Source organism: Zootoca vivipara, chromosome 12 (genome assembly GCF_963506605.1).
Source record: "Zootoca vivipara chromosome 12, rZooViv1.1, whole genome shotgun sequence".
NCBI classification, from domain to species: Eukaryota; Metazoa; Chordata; class Lepidosauria; order Squamata; family Lacertidae; genus Zootoca; species Zootoca vivipara.
In genome coordinates this window covers 56,976,625-56,999,650 of record NC_083287.1, presented here as the reverse complement: position 1 = coordinate 56,999,650, position 23,026 = coordinate 56,976,625, and the positions used below count along the sequence as shown (strand labels likewise).

General features: G+C 45.2%; 1 protein-coding gene across 1 annotated transcript in view; it reads left to right on the top strand.

The window, feature by feature from the left end:
- The window catches only part of SMARCC1 (SWI/SNF related, matrix associated, actin dependent regulator of chromatin subfamily c member 1), an 89,270-nt gene that overhangs the window by 24,509 nt on the left and 41,735 nt on the right, over positions 1-23,026 (top strand). The window contains exons 11-19 of the mRNA XM_035130395.2: positions 591-715; positions 3,700-3,759; positions 5,460-5,497; positions 5,756-5,877; positions 10,791-10,862; positions 13,016-13,129; positions 14,653-14,806; positions 15,497-15,610; positions 18,125-18,184. Of these exons, the coding sequence (XP_034986286.2) occupies positions 591-715; positions 3,700-3,759; positions 5,460-5,497; positions 5,756-5,877; positions 10,791-10,862; positions 13,016-13,129; positions 14,653-14,806; positions 15,497-15,610; positions 18,125-18,184 (859 nt within the window). The remainder of the gene's footprint in view (positions 1-590; positions 716-3,699; positions 3,760-5,459; positions 5,498-5,755; positions 5,878-10,790; positions 10,863-13,015; positions 13,130-14,652; positions 14,807-15,496; positions 15,611-18,124; positions 18,185-23,026) is intronic.

Below are 23,026 nucleotides of genomic sequence, written 5' to 3'. Positions count from 1 at the left end.
GGTACGAGGGTCCCAAGTCGCATAGATTATATTATGAATGATTAATGTTCTGTTTTGGATTGACGGCATCAAAAAGGCTCAAATGTGGCTCAGTGGGTGGGCAGAGAAGGGGGCCATAATTGTCTACCCCTCATTTCCTTGTTACAATTAGACTTACCCCCAATTCCAGATCTCCTAAAACTCTATGCCACAAATGGAGAAGAATGCATTTGCCTGCAGTCACTGATTTCTGCCAGGCATATCTATCTAGTCTCAGAGAGTCACACCGCTACAAAATGATTACTGTTAGCTTTCAAATATTAATTAGAAATTCATTGGTCTTGGAAGGTACTCCCAAGGGTCCTCTAGTCCAACCCCCTGCTAAGCAGGATTCTCAACTAAAGCATCCATGACAGATGGCCATCGAACCAGAAATATTGTGGTTTCTGTTCACCTAGTGAATAGCACTGCCCAGACGTTTCTTATAGGTACATGGGCTCTGCCCATACTTTTGGGATGCAGCAGTATCACAGTAGTACAGAATGTAGCTGAAGCAGCTATATGTTAGGAAACCATTAGGTGATTTGTTGTTTATGTTTAATTTGTCACAGGCAAGCAAGCCTATATGGGAAAAGGCGAGGGCAAAAGGAAGACGATGAGCAAGAAGATCTTACCAAGGACATGGAGGATCCAACCCCTGTGCCTAACATAGAAGAAGTGGTACTTCCTAAAAATGGTACAGTGTTCCAAATACTTCCCCCATGACTGAGCTGTCTCCGTACTGTGGCTTTTGCCATGTCTTGTTTGTTGATGCTGGTGATGAGTAATCTTGATGGAACTGAACTGGACTTTTTGCATAAAACTTGGGTTTGAGTGACTGTTCTTGCAGAGCACAACCCATTCTTGCCATGCGTGCAGAGATACCTCTCCAATGTGATGTTGGAAAAAGAGATATGAAGCTAGGAGCTAAATGGCACCTTAAATCGAGGTTATGGGCGCAACAATGGAATGTCTATGCACACTTTTTTAATAACAAGAATACAAAGCCGAAAATGAATGAATATTATGTTCATTTTTCACATAGTCTAGTCCTTCCACTGCCCACCCCCCTAATTATCTTAAGAGGGCCTCTTCTCCAGTCTTCAGACAGTAGCTGGAAGTGGGGAGGCAGTAAAAGGTCCTCCTTTCCTTCCACTCTGCAGTTTTAATCTGAAATCTTAGGTGCAGTACTGCGCCCAGGGCTCAGAAACTGCTCACCCTAATGAAATTTCCCTGTCGCAAAATGCACCTAGAACAATGGGAGTTTCGAACACTGCTCCAATGGCACACACATCAGGCCGTACTCACAGAGAGAAGCTCTTTGCACCTCTCCTGGGTTCAAAGCGGAAGGAAGAGAGAGTGTGTCCAATCCTGGAATTCAGTGTAATGTGAGCATGATTTAGGAAATTTAGGAATTTCCTGTTTTTTTAAGGGTCCCCCCTGCCCCAAGAATTAAAGGCCAATCTTTGCTTCCCTTTATGAAAACAATTGTTCATGTTAAAAGTCTTAAGGTGATATGTTCAAGCCCCTGCTGGAGTTGACCTGCAAAAGAGGTGGCTCAACCTGCAGTGCTTCCATTCTTACGTCTCTCCTTCCTCCTGAAGCAAGCCAGACATTCTTCTACTATCCAGAATTTCCTGCTTCTTCCTTCTAAAACTGCCTCTTTTGTCTGTGTTTGCAGACCGTAATGGGCTCACAGTTACGTGATCAGCTTCTCTACCCAAATATCTCCCTCCCCCCCCTCCCAATGGATAAGTCCCCAGCTGCCAACATAAATGTTTGTTTCCCCCTGAATATATTGTAGAAAGTGTGTTTGGTTTCTGTTTCTTCGGAGCATCGAAAATATCTAGTCTGTATTTTGATCTTGAATAAACCCCTTCCGAGCTGGCTTTGTGTACATTAGCTGTTGGAAAGAGGAGTGTGTTTCCTCAGCAAAATGTGTGCTTAAAAGATATACTGCCATAATACTCTGTTGATCTGGAGCTGGAGCTGCCTGATCGGTTATTGGAAGGCTCTGTTCCTTATCTACCATCATCATGTTTAGCACAAGATGTAGACAAGGCACCAGAGGCTGTGCTAGACAGATGACTGTCAGAAACATTTTCAGCACTGGGCAAGAGAGTAATTTCCAGGATGTGTAAGAATAATGGCTCGCCGCAGTTACTCACAAAGGACCCTTGTGAGAACGCAAATCAGTTTTGCCTGCAAGCTGACAGCATTGCCCTCTTGGGCTTGCAGAAGGCGTGGCGCCCGTCAGCCTCTTCTGAACTGTGGTGGACAGATCAGCAAAGTAAACAGTTAAATGTAGCAAGCTGTGAATGCACAAATCCAGGTGCAGGAATCTTGCATCCATGTTTATTGGCCACCGTCTTCTCCTTGGCTTCCTGCAGAGCTGGAACAAGGAAGTGGCCTCTGTTACCCCCCCCCCCCCGCCCCCAATCGCTACTGTGTTTTATTTTAACACCTTGGTTGTTCACTTGCAGCTCTCCCACTTGACAGGCCTTGAGCATGAAATTTTAGAAGTGTTTCATTAGGCTGGCAAAGGAGCGGCAAGGCACAAAGGCAGTGCTGATGTCTACAGTGCAGCTTACTTACTTACTCCCCAATGTGTGGGCACTTCAGTCTCAAGTCACAAAACAATGAAGGGGTATGGTTGAAATAAAGGTCTCCTAGTTGTGTCTTGGAAGTCCTACACAGTCTCAGGGTGGATAATTAACATTGGCTGCTCATCATGGTGGCTTATGTTTATGCAGATTTTAATCTGTTTTTAGTTTGTTGTTATTTTAACTTTTTAAAGTCTTATTATTAATAATATTCTCATAGATAATTGCATTGCTTTATCTTTTTCGTAAACCACTTTGTGAGTTTTTCTAATAATCAAGCGGTGTATCAGTTCTATGAAATAAGTAACTTCTAGCTGTACTGTGGGAATCGGAGGTGGAGAGAGTGCTCTTGCTCTCAGGTCCTGCTTGCGATGATCTGCTTGGCCATGGTGAGGACACAATGCTGAACTAGATGGTTCTTTGGCCAGGTCCAGCAATTGGCCCCTTCTTTTGGTTCTTTTTATTGGGCAAAGATTTTCAGTGGTCTCTGTCTTAAAAGCCTGGGAAAGTAAGACTCAACTGTAACAATGACTTGATGTTCCAGGCAAGAAGCTGCTTTTCGAAATAATCTACTTATAGCAAGTCTGAATAGAAAGGCTTGATGGTTCTTCCATCAAGTATTGCAGTGGTAGGACAATGTCCTTCAAAATTGCTGTTTGTAGAGTAGCAAGTCAGTCAGCTGGGCTTTGATCAGGAGGCCTTGGTCATCTGGGCTTAATTTATATGCAGCTAGTCCTAGTCTATGCTCATGAGGTTTTTTTATGAGAACCAGAAGCATAACTGGATGATCCTACTGAACCGCTCACTACCTTTCATCCTAACCTTGCCCAGCCTAACCTTGAGTTCTTTATTTATCAAATGCAATTCACCAACAAATGCAAAGGAAGCTTGTAAGCTTAGGATGGGGGCTCATTGTGTGCAAAGCCAGAAAATGAGAAAATGTGGTTCATAACCATATGATTGATGGTGGGGAGAGTGAAAAGGTGGCTAGACTACCTTTGCATCATGTAACAACCCATGCAGTGTTACTGCAGACAAAGCACAGCCTGACATTCTCAATCTTGTTTAATTTTTGCAGTAAATCCAAAGAAAGATAGCGAAAACACTCCGGTGAAAGGAGGAACAGTAGCAGACCTAGGTGAGTTCTTTCGTTGGTTTTTTTTTAATAATGGATTTTCCCCTCTTTGAGGCTGGCAACTATATTTGCTTTGTAACTCAGCCTGTTCCAGGGGTGTGTGTAAGAGCAATTTTCTGTGGAGGCTTATTCTTATTCTCTGGAGGGCTCTCATTCTAAAGGAGGATGCAGAGGGGAGAAGCCTCCAAAAGGCTGCCAGACGGTTATTATTTTAAAAACTGCCCCAGGCATTTAAAATTATCTCTGTAGGTGGGGGAAGGGTGATTCTTCACTAAAATAGCTGACAGTGCCATGGCAAGTCTTTTTATATCCTGCCCTACTAAAACAATGTTCAGGGAAGCTCACATTTTTTCAAGACAATGCCACTAGTGTTAACGGACCTTCATAATTTTTCTGACAGTTAAAAATCACAGCCTCACAAACGAAACTGGCTATTTGTTAAATATTTTTAAAACTGTGTGAGTCCCAAATATGTTTGTAATGTCATGGATTAAAAATAAAATAAGGTCTTAGATTATTTTCCTAAATATCTGCAGGTTGAAGCATGCTTTTCCAAGCAGGGTAGTGATAGATTTGTAGCTGTAACTGGCAAAAAGCTTTTATTGCTACCCAGCTTGTTTTACCTTTAGATGGGAAGGAACCCATAAGTAGGGGCCTCTCCTACTGATCTTAATGGGCAAATGGTCTCATATGGAGTGAGACATGGTGGATCAAGGCCAAGTGGGGCTTGAGGGGCCAGGAGTTCAATAGTCCCTTGCTTTTTTACATCACTGATTATGCTTTCCAACCATGAGGGCTCCCAAGGTGGTTCACAGGAAAAACCCAGGTACATAGAAATACAAAAATGCAAATACAAATGATACCAATTCAATATATTTCAACAGTGCTTTAAAATAAGGCACATCCGTGTTCCTGCCAAAAAGGTATTCACAACAAAAATGTTAAGGGAAATCAATGATACTTAAGCAGCATCTTCATCTTATTAAGGTCAGGGGAATGGAGCAAGGCAGGTGAAAAAACTGGTGCCCAGCGATGGTCCCAGCAGACCATCCCTCCTCTCTTCCCCACAGGGCCACTGAGCCTTACAATGAGCAGGAGAAGGGCCACTCCCAGCTAAAGCAGGAACAGGTATGATGGTGGTGAGTTGGCCCCCTGAGTCCCATGCCACAGGCCCCTTTCCCGGTCCGGGACAAAGGTAGGATATAAATAAATGCAGGAGTATAATAATACATAGCTGCCAAGTTTTCCCTTTTCTCGTGAGGAAGCCTATTCAGCATAAGGGAAAATCCCTTTAAAAAAGGGATAACTTGGCAGCTATGATAATATAAGGCTGCTGCTTAAGCGAGTGCCCATTTACTGGCCCTTATGGAATACACCCTTGCTCCTTTTCTTTCTTCTGTGACAGGCTCAATGTTTGCCAAGTCACATGACTTCTCTAGCAATGGCTTGTGCATATTTTTCTTCTCTTGTTCTTGCTGCAGATATTGCCCCATTGAGGCGCAATGATGGTAAAGCAGCCTTCCTTGACCAGGCGCCGCCCCCCCCCAAGGGTTTCGGGCTGCAACTCCCAGCAGCCTTAGCCAATGCGGCTGTGGGGTGCTGGGGCTGATGGGAGTTGTAGTCCAAAACATCTGGAAGGCACGAGGTGTAAAGGATTGTTACTTGTGCCGTTGTGTTTATTTCTCTCTGCTCATTTATTGCAGATGAGCAGGATGAGGAGACGGTCGCCACAGGAGGAAAGGTAAGCTGCTAGCTCTTCGTTTAGAGAAGGAGTAAAAATGGAACTAAATCCAGCTTTACCTGATGTCACTGTGATGTCAGGTGGGTAACCCTGCCCGCCTGCCAAATTGGGCCCTCCAGCAGTTGAGAAGTTTCAAGATTTGGCCAGAAAACGTTTCCCACCGCTGCCCCCTGACATCACTATGGCCTTTTGAACTTTTTGTTCTCTGCACAGCCAATAGCTGACCTCCCAAACAACTCTATATCTTTTCCCCTGCAGGAAGATGAAGATCCCAACAAAGGTGACCAGAGCCGCTCAATAGATACCGGAGAAGACAATGTCACAGAACAGACAAATCACATCATTATCCCCAGCTATGCATCCTGGTTTGACTATAACTGGTACGTTCTAGGCTATTGGGGAGCCAGGGAATGGTGACAGGTCCAGAGTCTGCTGTGTGTGACAGCCACTTGCATGTTAGCCTGCCCTCATGTTCCTGTGATGTATTTCGCAGGAGTAAAAACTACCTTAATCTGAAAGTTGCAGCCTTTGACATTAACCTTCCTTTCCACTCTACATCACATATTTTAATTTTGTAGCTATCTCACCTAAACTGGCCTCTATGCACCATTTGTTGCAAACAGTTCTGGATGCTAGATAACTCGGCCCAGGTGTAACCTAGGAATCGTATGGCCAGTTAAAACTAACCTTGCCTTCTGCCTCAGTAGGGTGGGCCATGACCAGTTTAAGCCTGTAGACTGGCTGTTAGCAGCTTCCTGCCTGGACGGGCTGTTAAATAAGTGAAACAAACCTCTTTGTAGAGCTCATAAAACTTTTGGCACTACAGATGTTCAAGCCAGGTTGGATAGATGTTGTGCCTGGGTTGCATGATGAGTTGTTTCTCTTATGGATTCTGAAGTGCAGGAATAAAGAATGGGGTGCCCCTATCCACTTCTTCCCTCCTCCCTAAGTGAAGGCAGCATGTCCTAAATGTGTGAGTTGAGGTCACTTTCTCAGCCAAAACAGTAGATAAATCCATATGGCTGCTGAATATGTAATAGGTGGAACTTGAGAGTTTTATCCATCTCTGCTGTGCTGCTCGTACAATGGAACTTCCTCCCCCCACTCGACTCTCCTGCAGCCCCCCCCCTCAAAATCTGCTCCAGAATATTGTTGACCCTCCAAGCGGATCTGGGGAGGGAGGGGCTTGGGGAAAGGAAAGGAAGTGAATGTCCCATTGAAGTGATTATTATTTCCATTATATTTTTTATTTATTTGTACCCCTCAAGGCAGCTTTTACATATAAAAATAAGAACCAAATTATTCCCAATTCCTTTAAAAAGAATTGAGTAGCACACTGAACACACACACAAATCCTAAATTTTTGTTCTGCATTTTTTTCCTTCCTTGCTGCTATGGGACCCGTTTTCCTCATGCAGTTGTAGATATGAATAAAATCATGTCTGATTCTTCCAGCCCTGAAGTGCCTTGCTCTGACGTATGTGGACATAGCTAGTCTAATGGCTGTCTGGGGAAAGTGTTTTCGTATCCGAAGCATGCCCAAGCACTTGTAACTAGGCTAGACACTACCCTCAAACGGAATGCAAATTGGCCTGGTATAATTGCTGTTCCGAGACTTGCGTCATTTGGTTGCCAAAAAGGAGGTATTTTTACATCCATGTCCGCCTGTTTCCCTTCATTTCCCTGATGAATCTTTTAAACGTTAAATCCTGTGTTTCAACCAAGTCAGGCACGACATCCCAGAGATAACATTCCTCCAGAAGCATAGGATGTGTAGGTATACTTTGCCATTTGTCCTGCCCTGCTAATTCAATCAATCATTTCCATATACAGCTTTTAGTGCTAGAGAAGAAGGTTTTTTCTTTCATTCAAAGCAAATTTTGAGTCACTTTTCCTCCTAAAGCCTCCAGTGCACTATATCAATTTAAACATGAGGCAACAACATTTGTAATAAAAACCTGGGTACCATAAATAAAATTAACACAGCACCAGCATCAGTAAATTGTGCTCAGGTCTATTGCCTTGAAGGGATGCAGGTGGCGCTGTGGGTTAAACCACAGAGCCTAGGGCTTGCTGATCAGAAGGTCGGCGGTTCGAATCCCTGCGACGGGGTGAGCTCCCGTTGCTCTGTCCCAGCTCCTGCCAACCTAGCAGTCCGAAAGCACGTCAAAGTGCAAGTAGATAAATACCGTGTTCCCCCCTTTTTAAGACGTAGTCATAATATAAGCCATGGCAGGGTTTTTATGCATTCACGAAATATAAGACGTCCCCCGAAAATAAGACGTACCTTCTTGCTTTCCGTTGCTTTCCTTTAGAGCCTCGGAGAGGCTTGAGACCAGATGGGAGGGGGCCCGAGGCAGAGCGGCAGCAGGGTGACTACGGTGGCGGGAGCTGCACCACCGGAACGTTGTGGGCCGCATGGCCCGAAGCAGACCGGCGGCGGGAGGCAGAGCAGCGGCGGAAGCCCTGCTGCCGGAACATTGTGGGCTGCATGGCCCGAGGTGCCAGAGCGGCAATGGGGCGATTGGCGGCGGCGGGAGCCGCGCCGCCGGAACGTTGTGGGCTGCATGGCCCGAGGTGCCAGAGCAGCAATGGGGCGATTGGCGGCGGCAGGAGCCGCGCCACCGGAACTTTGTGGGCTGCATGGCCCGAGGTGCCAGAGCGGCAATGGGGCGATTGGCGGCGGCGGGAGCTGCAGCGCCAGAACATTGTGGGCTGCATGGCCCGAGGCAGAGCAGCGGCCGGAGGTAACGGCCCGTTGCAGCGTAGGTGACGGCCCGCTGTTTCTCTGGGTGGTGCCGGGGAAAGTCAGACTGCAACTTCAGCAAGCCCCGCTATGGCGATGGCGATAGCCGGATCGGGCAAAACGTGGCGCACAGCGCAGGCGCGGGATAAGGGACGCGATCCAGTCTCGGCAGCCCTAGCGACAGCGAGGGGGGCGTTGCGAGCTTGCCGCTGGATGAAGCAGCCCCAACCCACCCCCTTCAGAGTCTCCGGAGCCAGATCCCTCGGCACGATCACTTCCCGCCCCCACTGCTTAAGAGGAGCTGCCAGTGGAGTGCAGGGAGCCTGGAGGGGTGGCGAGGAGGGCAACCTGTCCATCTGCCCGCACCCCTCTCTTAACTGTTGTATGGTAACTTGGCAAAGAGGTTTCCCACCTCGTCGTCCCTGCAGGCAGGCTGCCACTTTAGAGGGGAGGAGGGCAAGGGAGGGGGGAGTTCATTAATGTTTGGAGAGTCAGCTCGGGAAGGGGACAAAGGGAAGGCTTTAAAAGCGTTGCGAACGGGGAGATATTCCATTTTTTTCCAGCAAGGTGTCCCAATGCAACGGCTTGAGTATCTCCTCTTTTACATTGCAATCTGCGCCAGCTTTCGCAACTGATAGGGCTCCAGCACCGGCGCCCAGAGCGAATCTATCCCTAGACAGTTCTTCCTTCACAAAACCGAAGTCTTGTAGCGCCGTAAAAAAAAAAAAAAAGACACCCCCTGAAAATAAGACACCGTGTTTTTTTTTTGAGGGAAAAAAGTTATAAGACGGTGTCTTAAAAAGGGGGAAACACGGGTAGGAACCGCTACAACGGGGTGAGCTCCCGTTGCTCGGTCCCAGCTCCTGCCCACCTAGCAGTTCGAAAGCACAAAGTGCAAGTAGATAAATAGGTACCGCTCTGGCGGGAAGGTGTACGGCGTTTCCGTGAACTGCTCTGGTTTGCCAGAAGCGGCTTTGTCATGCTGGCCACATGACCTGGAAGCTGTATGCCGGCTCCCTCGGCCAATAATGCGAGATGAGCACGCAGCCCCAGAGTCGGTCATGACTGGACCTAATGGTCAGGGGTCCCTTTACCTTTACCTATTGCCTTCATGTCCTGCTGTGGGAAGCTGGATGCCAGTCTGATCCAGCAGGCACCTGCTTTTCTGTTCCTGTGTGTTAAAAGACAGTGGCCAAGCACTCTTGGGGGAGAAGGTCTTGACACTCAGCTCCGGCCTTCTATATATGCAGCTCTATTATGAGGGAGGGGGCAGTTGAGGACAATAAAGTAAATGCATTTGAAGACCTTCAAGTCAGGAACTTCTGTTAATGGCAGTCTCTCTTGGAGGCTATTAAAGCAATTTGTGGATGAAAATTCACATTACCCAATTATTTTCAACCTAATGTTTCAATAAATGAACTAGCCTTTCGATCGTTCTCTGAAATAGAAAACCCATTTCATAATTCAATTGATGGTAAAGGGATTATATCCAGAACACTGCACATTGTGGTGTGTTGCAGATTAAGCAGAGGAGTGCTCTGTATAGTAAAGGAATTGGGAGCAGAGCTGAAACCTCAAGGTCCATATATGTTGAGTTGGTGTGTTTTTGTTTTAAAAAGAAACTCTTGTTTTCTTTATTTCTTAGCTTTGACATGGCTGTTTGCTACACACCATAATGTGTAAGGCAAGCGCTTCTCTTTACTGTGGACATTGTGACTGTCCTACCACTCTTAAGACGGTAACATATTGAAGTCGATAGTAATGCTGTAATAGCAAATCAGAAAGCTAAGGGTTCCTGCAGTTGTGACCAATACTACACTTCATTCCAAACTTACTTTCCTGCAAATGTCGATTCAGAATGTTATTCCCTCCTCCTTTGGTAGTAGTGATCTGAAGACTCTGGAGGTTAAAGAACTGTTTTAAAGCTACATTTTTATTTTTTTTAATAATTATTTTTATTAAAGATTTTCTTGGGTTACAAAGGTAGTGCAATGTCTCATTTTTTCCATGCATTATTTTTACACATCAATTTTACTTGTTGAGACATTATGAGGAAGGGGGAAAGAGGTGGGTGGGATGGGGAGTTGGGTGTGGTGGATTGCCGATGTTTCTGTTTTTCTTGATATGTGTAGGGGTTCGGCGTCAGCGTCGTTTGTGCCGGTTCTCTGTTGTTTGTTCGTGTTTCTTTGTTGGTGAGAGAGGTCAGGATTTGTCTCAGAATGTGGTTGTTCATTTGTGGTTGGCTGTGATGATCCTTAGTTTCTTGCGTGAGTGGGGAGGGAGGATGTTTTGATCAGGTTAGCCATATTGATTTGTATGCTGACGGTAAGTTTTTGTCATTGTCCTGTTGGGCAGTATAAGTGATGAAGGGGAACCATACTGGGGTGAAGGTGAAGATTTAAAGCTACATTTGTAGAAAAGCTGCTTGTCTTGGATAGCTGTCATGCTGTTAGCCGTGGCTGCTTAGTTCATAGTGTGTGATCAGAGTGTTGAGTGAATCTGGGCATGTTCTACAGTGACCACATTCTGTTTTTCCTCCTGACGCAGTATTCATGTAATCGAGCGCCGTGCTCTTCCAGAATTCTTCAATGGGAAAAACAAATCTAAGACCCCAGAAATGTAAGTAAAAGCAGAACAATGTAAGCATGTAGTGTGTTCTCCTCTTTGCTTATAACAGGTACAACGGGTTATACCCAGGGCCATTACAGCCAGAAGATGCAGATGTAATAATTTCTGATCTCTTAACCTTGGCTTGCAATGGGGCTTTTGACTTGCTCTTCAGCTTGGCAGTTCCCTGACACTATAAGCGGCTTTTCCTGCATGCATGCCTGTTTGAGACAGCACAAGGAAACCATCTTGGATCTTTCTGTGTGCTGCGGACACTGTCTTTAGAAGCAGCTCACTCAGAGGCAAGTCAGTTTTTTGAGGGCTGAGTGCAGTCTGTATCTAGCATAATGTAAGGACATGGAAATAAATACAAAGTTGGTGTTGGAAAGATGGGTTTGGAGAAACGTGGAGTTTGTGTCAATTTCATAAAGATTTCATGCCATGCTGAAATTCTACATGTTTTGGGCTGTATCCAATCCAACAGACCTCCATGAGCAGAACAGAGCTTCCTCTTTTGTCCTCTCCAGTCCCTCCTCCCACCGTCAAAATCCACCCCTGAGGCTTGGAACTTTGATAGAAGCAGGAGCCATGAGGCTTCTTTTCCTCGAGACAAGAGTTGGGGGGTGGCACCTCCCCCTGTCCTCCACTTTGGATGATCATTACTTTTTTTATTATACCTGAAAACTGTCTCCTCTTCTGTCCTGTGTAACAGAGCTATGGACATTCCTTACTATGCACCAAGCAGCCTTCCTCAATGCTTCTGTGCTCCCAAGGGTTCACTTCCAAAGCCTGATTCCCTCCCTCCCCAAAAAACAATAGTTGGATGGCTTTGGGTTATTGTGCCTGGCCTGGCCCTCAGGGCAGGGAGCTTGGCGCTCCAAATAAAATATATTTTGCCGGAGGCTGTAGGTTCTGAGATGCTGTTTAAATCTGGTAATGCAGGAGAAAGAGGGCTGCCTCCCTAGGAGCCAGTGTTGAGAGGTTTTGCTGCCAGGCATCTGGCTTACATCCAAGAGAGTAGTTTTAACCTGCACTTTTTTTTAGGGATGGAGGCACCAAGGAAAAGTACTAAGAGGCACAGCTCACCTGGGCTTTACTTTGCATTGGTTTATTTTTTTCTGTGCGAAAATGAAGTGTTTAGAAGATGAATCACTAAGTGGGCCAACAAGATAAAAAGAGAAAATGTATTTCTCTTACATAATGGAAATAGTTGTTGGATAATATTTTCCTGCTTTCTGCCTCCTGAGCTCCATAGTTTCTATCCTGTATCCCTCTTCTTAATGTTTGCTGTTCTCTCTCTCCAATTTTTCTTTTCTTTTCTTTTCTGCTTTTTGTTCTCGCCTGCACACACACACACACACACACACACACACACACACACACCGGTTCACCATGGAAGAGTGCGGAAGGATGCAGGCTGATGTCCCAGTTGGTCTTCCTCAGCTGCTCTTCCATGTGTGAAACTCTCTCAGGCTTACTGCATAAGGGAAGTGGCCTTGGAATAGCCAGCACCTTCCTGCCCAGAGGCGCCCTCCTTGGTGCCCCTCTGTAAGGCTCCACTGAACTGAAACTCAAGACTTCTTCTGACACCTGGGTTGTACCTAAAGGTATGTGTCCTATTAGTAAATCGAGGACACCCAAGTAGATGAGACGTGGCATAAAAGCTGCACATTGAAGCCCTCATTTCTCCCCCCTTTTTTTTGCTTCAGTCCCTAGTCAAAGCTGGCCTTGGTTTTGAACATAATAGGATTTGGTTTGGTTTTGTTTGAAATAGGTCAGCTTGTCTGTTCAATTCAGAAAAGGAATTTCTCTGTAGTAGTTTCTTCACCCTCAGAAGTTTGGGGGCCAGGAGGGTTGGCAGCAGCCTGGGAGGGCCTTCTCTATGGTGGCCCCTAAGTTATGGAACTCCACCCCCACAGAGGCATCTGTTCACCCTGGCTTTTGAGGCTTGAGGGTGCATATTTTTAGGGACCACCTTATCTTTAGTGACTGTAAGCTGCTTTAAATTGTTTTTAGTATTGCGTCGTAACCTGCCCTGGGACCTTAGGGTGAAGGGCGAGTAATTCAGCATCATAATATATTTCTCTGTTAAAGAGACCCTAACATTCTCAAGTGACACATAGTGGGAAAGTGTATCCATATTATGTCTGTGGATTTCTTTCCAGATATTTGGCTTACCGCAATTTCATGATTGATACGTATCGCTTAAACCCTCAAGAGTACTTGACTAGCACTGCCTGCAGAAGGAACTTGACTGGAGACGTTTGTGCAGTAATGCGGTAAGTCTTGCTTTACTTGGCTGCAGGTGGAACAGGATCTTAAACTCAGCAAAGTGTTTTGTTTTTATCATCCCTTTCAAGCTAAAAAATCCCATTGTTCAAAACTTCTGGGCGGGGGAAATACTGAGGGATGAGCACATTAATGCTCGAAAGACGAAGAACATGTACTCTATGCCCAAATACAGCCATGCATTTTCTTACCTGCTGCTTTTTCTGTCAGCTGACCTGGAGAGTATCCATGCGCAGAGTGTTTCTAAGGCAGTGTGGGAAATGGAAGGAAGAAGCTATTCTCGCTTATATCCTGTGCTGCCTTTTTCTTTCTTTTTTAGAAGGTGTTCTGTAACCTTTCAGGTACCATCCCCATCTCTGTGGTCTAGGTTAAAAAAAAACCTGATGCCTAGTATAGATTCAATAGAGACTGGTTGGAATGGCGTAGAGATCACATAAAGTGATCAAGCCACTCATTCCCAGCCATGTCATCAGTTCTGAGTACTTATTGGTGTCCCAATATGTGCTGTGTTTTCTGATATTCTTTCCACAACCTCCTGTCAGCCATCTCAGAAGCCAGTGACTATGTGTTGTTGTTGTTGTTGTTGTTGGCCTGCAGAAGGGTTGCATTTTATGAATTGCCAGATTTACTCTATCAAATGCTCATTTAATGATTTTTCTTTACTCGGTTATTTTAATTTCAAATGTTTATAATGGCTCACAAAAATTGAAATCAGAATTTAAACAATGCCGAAAGAACATATAACCAGACCAATGTAATAAGAAGAGGAAAAGAGGAGTTTGGATTTGATACCCCGCTTTATCACTACCCTAAGGAGTCTCAAAGCGGCTTGCATTCTCCTTTCCCTTCCTCCCCCACAACAAACACTCTGTGAGGTGAGTGGGGCTGAGAGACTTCAGAGAAGTGTGACTAGCCCAAGGTCACCCAGCAGCTGCATGTGGAGGAGCAGGGAATTGAACCAGGTTCACCAGATTACGAGTCCACCGCTCTTAACCACTACACCACACTGGCTCTCCAAGCACAAAGCCACAAAAAGCCAGTGTTGGATAAGCCAGTCAAAAGAGCGAGAGTAAAATTCAATTCAAACCAATTGCCTGGCAAAATAACAGCTTCTTAATTTGCCTAAAGGCAAGTGAAGAGGGTTTTTCTCACCCTTCAGCAGATGGGGAGCCTGCCCTGAGGCAGGATGAGAGAGCTGTATCAAGTAATGGGCTTTGTGTGCCATGTAGGGGGCAGAGGGGTGTGTGTGTGTGTGTGTGTCTGTGTACACACGCATGCATGCAACTTTCTGGGAAGTTCTGCCCAAGCCCAACTGAAATGAGTTGAACAAGAGTAAAAGGAAAAGATGGTTGTGGAGCTATTGTAAGATGCTTCAGGGCTAGCTCCCCAGTTACTGGTCTTGAAGTTTAAGTCCATCTATTCTGAAATGTTCCCTCTTTCTGACCCAGTGTCTTTCCCATTCTGATAACTTTTCCTTCATTCAGTCTTTCGCTCTTGCAATGTCACCTCCTAGGGTACATGCCTTTTTGGAACAGTGGGGGCTTATTAATTACCAAGTGGATCCAGAAAGCCGACCCATGGCCATGGGTCCTCCTCCCACCCCACACTTCAATGTGCTGGCTGACACTCCCTCGGGACTCATGCCTCTTCACCTTCGGACACCTCAGGTAAAGAGCCATTGCCATCTTGGAACGCCTTTGCCCTCTATGAATTGTAGCAGGGCCAGCTGCCTCCTTCCTGGCGTTACTCGGGAATTCTAAGCGACCAAAAAACCAGTGCAGTTTTGGAAGGTTCCGTCCGCCACCTTGTTCAAAATGGTGTCCAATGGTATCCAAGCATAGAGGAAAACCTGTTGAACTTGGGCACCATCGTGCAAAATTTGGTCACAATATCATTAAGAAGGGCCCAAATGTGTAGCAAGCAAACAGCTTTCCAAAATAAATAGTTGATATCATCCAGGTGCGAGGGGGAAATGCTGAGAAGTAATTCTGTTTCACCCCTGATTTTTAGCGCCTTAGAGAGTTGTCACTTTTTTTAAAAAAAAAACACTTTGCAAACACTAGCAGGGATTCACAGTTGCCATGTGGTCCTGGAGCTGCAAGTGGGTCATAGAAGGGATACTATAGCTGTTTTTCTTAATCTGTCAGATTGCGATAAATTCTCCTCTAGAGCATTCTTAAGTAGTGGTGGTGGTGGGGTGGTGGTAGTAGTAGTAGTGGTAGTAGTATCATCTACTATAAATAGCATGTTTTCAACATTCCACATGCACTTCCCCAGTAACATAGGTTGATTAATATGACTGTTCTGATGCTTTCGTATCCTCCCTCTTGCTATGCTTTTTACATTTCTTTACCCAGATCCCAGCTGCTCAGCAGATGTTGAATTTTCCCGAGAAAAACAAGGATAAACCTACTGACCTGCAGAACTTTGGGCTTCGTACAGACATATACTCAAAGAAAACATTAGCAAAGGCAAGGCGCTCGATATTCTCTCTCCTTTCCAGACCCCCGCCTGTCCCCCCTTGTGTTGCAGAGGTTATGGTTTCTATGTCTTGGGCCACCCCATCAGCGACTTAGTGGTCAAGGCTATGTAAGGCAGCATGCCCCTGAATGCTGGTTCCTGGGGGTCGTTAGTGGGCTCTTGCACTCATCTCCTGCTCATGGTGTTCCTGGAGGCACCTGAATGTTGGGAGAGTCAAGTCAGACGTACTTCTTCACAGAGCACATGTTCAAACTATGGAATTTGCTACCAAAAGATGTAGTAATGACCAGCAACTTGGACCAGTATTGGAGGCAGTATGCCTCTGAATTCCAGCGGCTGCAGAAGAATGCTGTTTCACTTGAGTCCTCCTTGAGGGATCCTCATTAGGGCATCATCTGGCCGGCCACTGAGAAGGAAGTGCCTGACTAGATGGGCCTTTGCCTGATCCAGCAGGGATGTTCTTACAATGCAGGAATTTCCTCGTTGTCCTCTGCTTATGATAGCTCAATAGAAATACATGGCCATCATTAAATATTCAGACCTGTGCCCCTGTGTGTTTGTGCACCATGCAAAGAAATTCTACATTGTCAAATCTTTATAAGTGCTGTATGTTTGGTTCAGAACAGCTGTTTCTCTCTCTCTCTCACTCATACACACACACACCTATTGATCCTTTTTGGGCTTTTTTTTTAGCAACAATAATTGATGCTAATTTTAAGGCTGGGGTGATATTTTCCTAGAGTGCTAAAAATTTATGAGCACCTGTCACGGTCCTTGTTTGGCTACTTCTGAGAAACTAGTACCACAGCCATTCTGTCTTTAAGGCTTTTATTTTGCCTGATATTTACAATGTGATTCAGTATCAAGAATACATGTCCGATCAGTCTGACGAAGATTCTCCCAATGCCTGGCGTCTGCTCCTCCCCCAGCATAGTAAGCGTGGGATTCCTGCCCTCCTCCCTTTGCGCCTGCGCACCTTGGAATGTCTTAAGTCAGGCATGAACTTAAAAGGGCGAGGCATCTCCCCGCTGGACACTTCCCCTGATCCCTCCCCCTGATATCCTGTCTGAGGTTGCAGTAAGGGCTCTAGGATGCTGCCTGAGTCAGGGTGCCTCTTCTGCGATTGTCAGGGAATGCTCACTGCTAGAACAATCCCTGACAGCACCTTTAGAGAATTCTGGGAGATTTAATGGATGCTCTAAGCATTGCTTTTGATTGCCATATTTGGAGATTGGGAAGAGGAAGACAAGCAGATGTTGGGGCAAGGCATGTTAGCCTTCCCCTGCACTGGGGCACATTTATTTAGCTGAGCTTGTCTCAAGCACGTGAACACAGTCTTTGCTGGCATGTTGTATTTATTAAAATTTGACGCAAGGTGTGCATTCCTGTTACCTCTTAGTTGCAGAGAATGGGGATGATAGTAGGCGAATCTACTCCTGGTATTTGAATTAGCAGCCATATCCTAGTATCAGTGCAGGGTTTTGTATAAGGGTCATTTCACCTCCTTTCCTGCTCTGCAGTCCTTCCTCCCCACCCCATGGGACTATTCTCCTTTGTAGGTTGTTGCTAAAAGGAGAGCTCTTGCACTTTACCTCACTTGTTTGAACATTCTCTTAAAGGGAAAGTGCCTACATGCATCACTTCTTCCATTACACAGATCCGTAACCTTAGAAATAGTTAACCCTCTATTCTGATCAGATTTCCTACCGAGCGAGTGTTGATTGCTTCGGGGATTCTTGCCTCAACTGCTGAGTCAGGCTGCCCCAAGGAGCAGCAGTCATCTTTCTCAGTAGTGGCGCCTGCCCTCTGGAATGCCCTCCCCTCAGATGTCAAACAGATAAACAACTATTTGACTTTTAGAAGACATCTGAAGGCAGCCTGTATAGCTTCCCTATACAGTGGTGCCTCGCTTAACAAATGCCCTGCTTAACGAAATTTCCGCTTAACGAAAGGATTTTTCGAGCAGAGGTTGCCTCGCTAGACGAATTCGTTTTATGAAAAATTCGTCCAGCGAATCGCGGTTTCCCATAGGAATGCATTGAAATTCAATTAATGGGCAAAAAAAAAAATCAAAAAAAATTCAATGCATTCCTATGGGATTCGCTAGACAAATTTTTCGTTATAAGAAAAGACCCGTGGAATGGATTAAATTCGTCTAGCGAGGCACCACTGTATAGGGAAGTTTTTAAAGTTTGATGTTTTGTTTTGTGTGTGTGTGTGTGTAGATTGATTGATTGATTGCTGGAAGCCACCCAGAGGGCTGATGGGTGGCATACAAATAATGAAATAATGAGATGATGATGATGCAACTTGCAAGAGTTTTATCAGGTTCTCCTTTGACATGGCACGCATCACTAGGGCTTGTCTGTGTTAGGGAGGCCCCCTTCCAACAAGTAACACATGTGTGATGGAAGAAATTGCCAATCCCACCTCTTGGCAATAATAGCCATACTCATCTGTGCGCTGGGTACATGAGTGAACTGTTTCCTTCCTCCTTCATACAGAGCAAAAGTGCTAGCGCTGGGCGAGAATGGACAGAACAGGAGACTCTGCTGCTACTTGAGGTAAGAAATTTTGAGTGGAGGGAAATTGGGGAATTGTGATGGTGGGCATGCAGAGAAAAGGGGGCTGCTGAGTGACATTGGAAGTGGTACCTAGTTTCTGACTTAAATTGAGCGAATATGTTTCTGGGTGATTTCTTGTATAGAACAAGGATGTTGAGTAGAGAGAGGAGCCTTTTCTGCAGTGGCTCCCCGTTTGTGAAATGCTCTCCCCCAGGGAGGTTCGACTGGCAACTTCATTATATATTTTTAGGCGCCAGGCAAAAACGTTCCTCTTCAACCAAGCATTTGACTGATTAATATCCTACAGACTTTTACATGTGCCTATGGGAAAGGGGGGTATTGTTTTGTGGTTTTTGTTTAATTACTGTGTTTCAGCTTGTATTTTATTCTAAACTGACCTGAGATCTGTTGATGAAGGGTGGTACATAAATTTAATAAAAATATATAGTAATAGTATAATAATAAGCAATAGGTAAAACATGAGTCCTTGTTGTCAGCTGTATGGCTATAGAATTGTTGATGGTGTTTTGTTGCAAAGCTGTGGATGAACCTGAAAGGAGTCAATGCAAGAATCATACAAAAATAGAATTGTAAATTTGGAAAGGACCCCAGGGTCATTAGTCTAACCCCCCTGCAAGGCACCCATGACAGTGGCTTAAAAACCTTCCATGAAGGAGAATCTGCCACCTTCAGAGGGCGTCTTTTCCACTGTTGATCAGCTTTACCATCTGAAAGCTCTTCTGATATTTAGTTGGAATCTCCCTTTTTTTGTAACTTGAATTCATTGGTTTGAGTCCTACCCTCTGGAGCAGTAAAAAAAAACAAGCTTGCTCCATCATCCATGTGACAGCCCTTTAGATATTTGAAGGTAGCTATCATATCTCCTCTCAGTCTCCCCTTCTCCAGGCTTAAACATACCCACCTCCCTAAACCCTTCTTCATAAGGCTTGGTTTCCAGATGTGATGAGGCCTTTGTAATCTTGTTGTACAGAGCCTTAGGTTGTGTCTCAAAGCTGCTTACATGCATACTGGAATTTGTTTAATATTATCTATCGGCAGTTCTTCATTGCAAAGGCTGCTGAGTGATGTACAGTTTATATGAAGAAACTGTAATGAAATCTCTATATAAAACGTTAAAAGTGCAAAAGGGTAGCACTCATAAAATCCAGCAGAGCTATAAAAATGAAAATAAAACAAGCTCTAAAATATGCTGCAGTGGCTAGGCAGCTGAAAAAGAACCTCTTCCTTGTGCTGAAGAGGCATCAAAAGTGGCATCAGGTGAGCTGCTCTGGGGTAGGTGTTACTAATGCAAGGCACCACGATGGAAAAAGTCTTCTTCCTGGGCATCCACCACCTCGCTTTAGGTGATGGGAGGACCTGGAGGAGAGCCTCTGATGAGCAAATGGTTCAGGCAGCCTCCAGTAGGAAAAGGCCGTCCTCCATTGGCCCTCAGGCACAACAGGCAGTCATCATTCCTCTCTACATGAATGAGCCTGCTTGGGCTTTTGTGTTCACTTCCCCCCGTCCCTCCCCCCAAATATATTCCACGTCATCATTCTGCCTGGGCACTGAGGTCCAGCACTGAGGGCCTTCTGGCGGTTCCCTCGTTGCGAGAAGCCAAGTTGCAGGGAACCAGGCAGAGGGCCTTCTCGGTAGTGGCGCCCGCCCTGTGGAAGGCCCTCCCATCAGATGTCAAAGAGGAAAACAGCTACCAGACTTTTAGAAGACATCTGAAGGCAGCCCTGTTTAGGGAGGCTTTTAATGTTTAATAGATTACTGTGTTTTATTTTTCTGTTGGAAGCCGCCCAGAGTGGCTGGGGAAACCCAGCCAGATGGGCGGGGTATAAATAATAATAAATTATTATTATTATTATTATTATTATTATTATTATTATTATTATTATTATTTTGGGAGATTAGAGGCTTCTGCTTCAGATTGTAAACTAGCCACAGTTGCTGTCTCCAACTGTGGAGGCATTACAGCAAGGAGCCATCAGCAGATCTCTCCTGCACAAATTTTTCTAATCCTCTTTTATAAAAAATATGTTTATAATACATTTATCTTGACATTCAAACTTGGGAAACACATGGTTTGTTTAAGGTGAGAACAAATCAGGATCAAGACAAAGGGTATCTGACTTGTATTCCCCGAGCACTCATGGAGAAACATCAGACTGGGTTACTGCTAGGTCAACTGGCATTAAGTAAAAAGGTACAGGATGAGGCATGGGTAAAAAGTGAGGCAGGGAATACTTGGCAGTGAGCCATGGTGAGCTGGGTGTTGCTCAGACTGAAGGGGCAGGGCTGAGCTGGAAGCTCTTGCAAGGTGTATTCATTGGCTGTCGCAGGGTGGGGGCTCGTCTTGCATGTTAGCAGCAAGCCCCCCCTGGCAAGAGCTCACACATGCATCCTGCCTGACATCACTGTCCTGTTCAGTACCTGCTTCAGACTTTGGTGCTGGTACTCTTTGATGAAACTCTTAGAAAAATCCCTTCTTGTGGGGTGCAAGTTCTTCTGGGCCGTGTGTGCAGTATTATGACCCTTGCAGATTTTTCATTGTTCAGCACTGAGTTTGGAGTAAACACCAGCTGTGCTGTTTCTCTGAGCAGGCCTAATTTCCCCCTGTGTTGCTCCAACACGGAGGCTTTCAAGATCTGTGCTCGCATATGCCGTGGCTTAATATAAATGTGGAAGTGCTGGCTGACTTTGGTGTCTGAGCAAGCCAGAAGCCCTCTTGCCAGACGAGAGGGAAACGATAGCTGCTGGTTTCTGACAGCCTAAGCGGCTTCCTGCTTGGCGGCAAAGCCTGCCTTGTGCTTACTTGAGTAAATCAAGTTGTCTAATCAGCAAGAGCGTGCAGGTCTGGTCTTTCTTTGCCTAGCCCATGTTGGGATTGCAATAGCTCTGGCAGGCCAAGTAAATCTCCTTTGGTTTCAGGAAAGCAGCCAGGGTGGACTTTCCCCTCTTGCTTAGGAAACCACCCCACCCTTTCCTGAAGAGGAGTTTAGTGGCATAACGTGAACCTGAGTGGGGTAGGGAGGGAACACACAACCACCTGAGCAACTGAACAGTCACCAGTCTGGCCAGTCTGCTGTCTCCACATGCCACCTGTTCCCTCATGGTAAGGTAGCAAGGCCTTCAGTAAAGCTTCCCCCTTAATAGCAGTGTGGATGTTAGGCTACTAGCAAAAGGGGGAGGCGGGTTCTGTCTTATAAATGGTGCACCCATTGTCTCTCCCTGATTTCTTGTATACATAGTGGGAACACTGTCATTGCAAGGGGAAGCACAACAGAATTCTGCTTCCAAACAGAAGTCCATTTTACATGAAAACATCTGTGTTATCTCAGGATGATGAGGTTGATACTGCATTGCTTATCAACACCGGGATGTAGTGTGTAGAATAATGTCATTTAATGCACCTTACAGTGTCTGATTGTGTAAAGCAGTCGTGTTGATAAGGTTATTTGCAGCGGCAGCATATCTTACACTTTCATTGCCGTTAATAGTGCGAATAGCCCAGAACAGCGATTTCCAGAAAGATACAGTAATCTGGTTTATTTGCAGCCCAGAGGTGTCAGTTGATCTTATACTTCCATGTTTGAAAGGAGGTGACAATGATATGAGTAGCGCTTGGGTAAAACTGAACTGTTGCTATGCAAGATGACAAGAAAGCTTCTGAGCTGCTAATTCATTGGAGGACCATCTTGCTAATTCATTTTTGACAGGGAGAGAGCCCAGAGTCTGTGCTATAATTTAGCTCTCTAGACACAATTGCTTTTTTCCCTTTCTCTAACACTTTTTAACATCCAGATAAAGCAGCAAAGTGGATATCAGTTTGTGTTTCAACCTCCAATAGATGAAGCACGTCCTTTATAAATTCTTAAGAGTGCCTTTGAGGAAGTGCATATGTCACAAGCTTCAAAAAAACAAATATCCAAGTTGTCTCTTGCCTGCCGGCCCTGTATCTCTTTGGCGCGGAGTCAGTTTCCCCCCTCCCTGCACGTTAATCACTGTCAGTTCTCAGTAGACAGATAAATGAAGTTGTGTTACATATATGTTAAATTCCACAGAACACAAAAAGGAAATGTTATTGGCTTTCTTCTAAGCAGTAAGACAGCTGAAACAAACAGAAATCAAGGTTGCCATGGGGGAAAACATTTATGTGCCCAGTTAGAATTAGTGCAGCACAGAGTGGAATCCAGGTGGAGCAGATTCTTGGAAGCCCCTTACTCAGTTTGTGACCTCTGCAGCATCCTGTGCCTTTCAGGCTCTCCTGGTTACTGACTAAACCTGAGAACATGTTGTATCTGTAGTTGTTAAAAAAACGTAGAAAATAGAAAATGTCATTTGGCACAGAAGCCAGTTCTTTCCCAGCTGCTTCTTCTAGTCCCTGACTCTTTGCATTTACAGCATCAGTTGTTTTTTTTTAGCTCCATTCACACATTTCTTCCTTCTTAGAGCTGCTTCACACATTGTGTAGTGTAGGTGTAAAACATAATGGCAACAAACATGTTCTCTAATGTTTGTATCCTGCGGGTGTATTAGTGAAGAAATTGGGATTGGCCGCAGCTGCCTACTAAGTGTACATTTTGTTACCACATGTTGTAAAAAGCATTCCCTGCCCTGGCCTTTCCAGAAGAGAACATCAAATTCCAAATGCAGCAAATCTCAGGGGAACTCATGCCAGTGACATACAGCACACAGATTATATGTATGCCTGATAATGTTCCAGTTGTGAAACCCAGGTGTCTTTATTATGGACTTCTAGTCCCTGGAACTTGAATTGCGTCTTGTGCTAGCAGTACAAGTCTGGCTGTTTCCATGTGGAATGAGCAAGGTGAC